At 49.9% G+C, this 4,200-nt stretch overlaps 1 protein-coding gene across 1 annotated transcript; it reads right to left on the bottom strand.

The window, feature by feature from the left end:
* Positions 1-744: 744 nt before the first annotated feature.
* LOC147959955 (uncharacterized) lies at positions 745-1,758 on the bottom strand. Its single transcript, XM_087533059.1, has 2 exons — positions 1,476-1,758; positions 745-1,370 (listed from the first exon to the last, which is right to left on the bottom strand). The coding sequence occupies exons 1-2, from the start codon at positions 1,756-1,758 to the stop codon at positions 745-747; spliced, it is 909 nt and encodes a 302-aa protein (XP_087389185.1).
* Between the last annotated feature and the right edge of the window lie 2,442 nt (positions 1,759-4,200).

Genomic DNA, 4,200 nt, shown 5'->3' on the forward strand with positions numbered 1-4,200 from the left:
GCACCACAGCATGTGCAATCTGTGTGAGCCTAATCGTCCCGACCTTGGTAAAAATTTTGAAACTGACATTAAGAAGACAGATGGGCCTGAATTGCTCAATTCTCACCGCCTCTGTCTTCTTAGGAAGCAGGGTTATCGTTCCAAAATTAAGCTGAAAAAGCTGAAGATGTCCTGAGAACAAATCATGGAACATCGGCAGCAGGTCCCCTTTAATAATATGTCAACACTTCTTATAAAACTCTGTCGGGAAGCCATCCGGGCCGGGAGCCTTATTATTTTTCATCTGTGAAATGGCCTCGAACACCTCCTTTTCCAAAAAAGGAGCGGCTAAAATATCGTTCTCAGCAGCAGTAAGTTGAGGAACATCTTCAACCCTAGACTCATCCAGAGACACACAGTCTCTGTTGGAAAAGGCAGTGCCTAGGAGGCGCTTAGGCACGCCTAGGCGCTAGGCGATGGCCAAACGCCTCGCCTAGGGTATAAATGGAGGTCTAGGCAGGGCAAGTAAGGAATTGTCTGCCCAAGCAAGAAATCATGCAACATACTATACTGATATGCCAAATGGGTTAGATTCCAATGGTCGTAGATGGTAATTAACTTATTTATATGCCCTAAACTAATATCAACACCCATATAATAATCACAAATATACTATGAGTAAAAACTATATTATCGCCTAGGCCGCGCCTAGGGCGCTTAGGCGCCGCCTAGGCACTAGGCGAAGGCCAACCGCCTCGCTTACGCCTACCGCTTTTTCCAACCTTGCACACAGTTATCCTCTGGGGGTCCAAACAATTGTTTGTAGTACTCAGTAATATATAACTTTAGGTTCTCCTGGCCAATAATCGTATCCTCATCTTGCTCAAGCTGAAAGATTCTCTTCTTCCTGTGTTTGCCATTAGCAATCATGTGGAAGAATTGAGTGTTCGCGTCCCCCTGAACAACTCTTCGAACCTTGGCCCGCAGTGCCCACTTTAATTCTTCTTCACGAAGAAGTTCTTTCAGCCTCATTTCTGCGTCAAGCTTGGCATGAAGCTCTGCGGCTGGCAGAATCGTGGTTTCTGCTTTTACATCTAAGGCCTGAATAAGGGTAAGGAGTCGTTCCTTTTCAACCTTATAAATCCCACTAAGATGTTTAGCCCACCCACGTAGGAAGCTTCTCAGGTGCCTAATCTTATTTTGCCAGCACTGAAGCGCAGTCCTATCTCCTGCATCCTTAGCCCACTCTCTGGCTACGAGATCAAGGAAGCCTTCTCTTTCAAACCAAGCCAGCTCGAACGAAAATAAGTTCTTGTTGCCCGGGTGGGAGGCCTCTCCAGAGTCAAGAAATAAAGGCGTGTGGTCAGAAATACCACGAGAGAGAGCCTGCACTGTTACAAAGGGAAACTTCTATTCCCATTCGACACTTGCCAATACCCGGTCCAACATTTCAAACGTTGGATTTGGCATTGCGTTAGCCCATGTGAACTTCCTACCTGAAAGCTCAATCTCTCTCAGATCCAAGCTTTCAATAATAGTGTTAAACATGAACGACCATATCCCATGAAAGTTATCATTATTCTTCTCATCACACCTCCTAATGATGTTAAAGTCCCCTCCTACCAGGATTGGGAGCTGCTCAGATCCGCACACCCTAACTAGATCAGGCAAGAAATCCGGTTTGAATTCTGGCTGTGCGGCACCATACACCGCCACCAGAGCCCAGTCAAATCCATCAGCCTTGGACCGCACCCTGAACTTAACAGCAAAATCTCCCATGACCACACTTCAAACTTTGAGAGACTCGCATCTAACACCGAGTAGGATCCCACCCGATCTTCCTCGCGGCGGCAGACAGTGCCAGTCGAACTCAATACCACCCGACAAAGTATTGAGAAATTGTGGTCCCACCCGATCTTCCTGGCGGCGGCAGACAGTGCCAGTCGAACTCAATACCACCCGACAAAGTATTGAGAAATTGTGGTGAGAAATTTTCTCTACCAGTTTCCGACAAAGCAATAAAATTCAATCTATACTCGATAGACGCATCTGCAAGAAACCTTCTTTTAGCCAAGTCCTTGAGACCTCTGCTATTCCAAAAGATTCCTTTCATATCTCGTCATGGAATTTTTTGGCCGTGTGTATCCTAGCACTCCTACGAACTGGAGAGGACGGGTAAATTTTCCGCTTCCATTTGCGCTTAGTGCTGATCTTACTCTCCAGCCGGTCCTCACAACCAGGCTCAGGAGGTCTTACTACCGCAATCTCAACACTCTCATCCTCCTCCTCAGGCTCAGAGAGGGGATTAGCGAGATCGGCACAAAAATTATCAAGCACCCGGACCCCCCAAGCATCAATATCGGAATCATTCATGGGTTTGACGGCGGCTAAGTTACAAATCATATCTAAGGCCCTCTCGGCCTCTAAATCCAGTAAATCATTTACGGAATTAGAAATTTCACCTTCATTACTACCTAGTGAAATCCCTAATTGGTTTGCATTATCAACAATCTCATCGTTGGAAAAATGCAAGATAGAATTAGATGTATTAACCGACATACCAGTAGTGATCTGAACGTCACGAAGCTTGGCCGCCCTCATGGCGCACCGCTGCTGCATATCGTCCACCTCCGGATGGTCCTAAAGGCAGCAGCTCAACCGTCGCCCCTCGGAAACCGGATCCGGAATCCCGCCAAACGCTATCACCTCCTCTCGAGTGAAGTTGCCCGGGGAATGACCTCCTGCCATACCCCGGACACTCAACCGGCCTTCACGGAAGGGAGACGGCACCGAGTCGGTTGATGGGGTAGCATTGGCCGCCTGCCCATGCTCCCCATCCACCTCAGCCCGCCGGCCCAGGGTGCTCGCCGGCGCCATCTGAAGGGCGGGCCCCCTAAGCACCGAGGGAGAAGAAGGCCCCGAGGCCACCTGCCCCGAGCCCCCTCCAAGGATCGGACCTGCCGCCTGCAGTCCCGGCCTGGCAAGAGGTGAAGAAGGTGGCGAGGCCACCTGCCCCGGACCCCCTCCCGAAGATACAGCCTCCAGCACGGAGATCTCGTCCGGGGCGCGAGGAGAAGAAGGCTCCGAGGTCACCTGCCTCGAACCCCCTGAGCGATCACCCTCCGCTGCCGGACCCACAATCAGAGGGGGAACAACAACCGTAGAGGGAGCCTCCTCCTCCTTTCCCTTGACCGAGGTCGGCGAAGTCCCAAGGACAAGACCGGACGCATCCTCAAAGTCCAACGCGGGTAACGTGAGCTCAAAAGCCTCAAACGACTCCACCCGCTCACTCCACAGTCTCGGAGGTGCAGAAGCAGGCTCGATAGACCCAAATCTTAGAGTGGTCAAAGGCACCGTTGAATGTGGAGCGGTCCCGTCTCCGGTCGTCTGAGCATCAGACCCCAGTCCCTCGGACATCTCTCGACCAGGATCAGCGACCGGATTCTCCTTAACTCCCGCGCTGTCATCACCCTCGTGCATATCAACATCAGTCACGGTAGCTGCCTCGGCGAACAAGCTCTCATCCTCAAACTCAAGGGTTTCGTTTGCACCTATCTTTTACACGGGACAACTTCTTCTCTCTGTCCTTTCTGCTTGCCAGCACGATCGGCGCTCCTTGATCTGGAGCAAGAGGGTAGAGGGTCCTCTCCTCTCCGACATCAGTTTCGTGGTGATGATGCGATGAAGTTAGGTGGTTTGTTTCAGGCGGCGCGTGTTCGCTTGTCGTAAGCGTCCTTGGTCGTGTCTTGCAGCGGTCTGGCCTCTCATGTCTCAACAGCTTGCTGGAGGCGTCTAGTAGTGCACTCCCGATGCTTCTTAGCATGTTCGGCTTGTTTTGTGGGGTTCTTTTTACCAGCGTGCATAAGAATTATCTCAATACCATGTATCGCTCGACCGTGTGGTTTTATTTATAAAATGAAGATATGTTCCGAGTATACCACACATTTATAGATTGATATGTGGGTTATGTATATCTTTCTATCATTGCTCCGCCCACCGTGTCACATGTTGATTGATGAGCTGAAGCAAGAGCCCCTGGTTTTGAGAAAGGAACACTTGCGTCAAGATATATATCATGACAAAGGTAATGTGCTGCCAGATCATCATGTACAATATTCTACAGATTGATCATTATATACAATTTTCAGTAGACTTTAGAGTATCACCGGTTGATCCGACAAAAATGAAATGCATCGCCGACTGCAGCGGCGACGGAAACCC

Source organism: Triticum urartu, chromosome 7A (assembly GCF_056163025.1).
Source record: "Triticum urartu cultivar PI428250 chromosome 7A, HENAU_Tu73, whole genome shotgun sequence".
NCBI lineage: Eukaryota > Viridiplantae > Streptophyta > Magnoliopsida > Poales > Poaceae > Triticum > Triticum urartu.

Excerpts from the sequence above, each read along its gene's own strand:
- LOC147959955 (XM_087533059.1), bottom strand. The coding sequence starts at position 1,758 with ATGGGAGATTTTGCTGTTAAGTTCAGGGTGCGGTCCAAGGCTGATGGA. Across the intron at positions 1,371-1,475 it reads GAGAGAGATTGAGCTTTCAG|TGCAGGCTCTCTCTCGTGGT; the intron begins GTAGGAAGTTCA and ends CCTTTGTAACAG.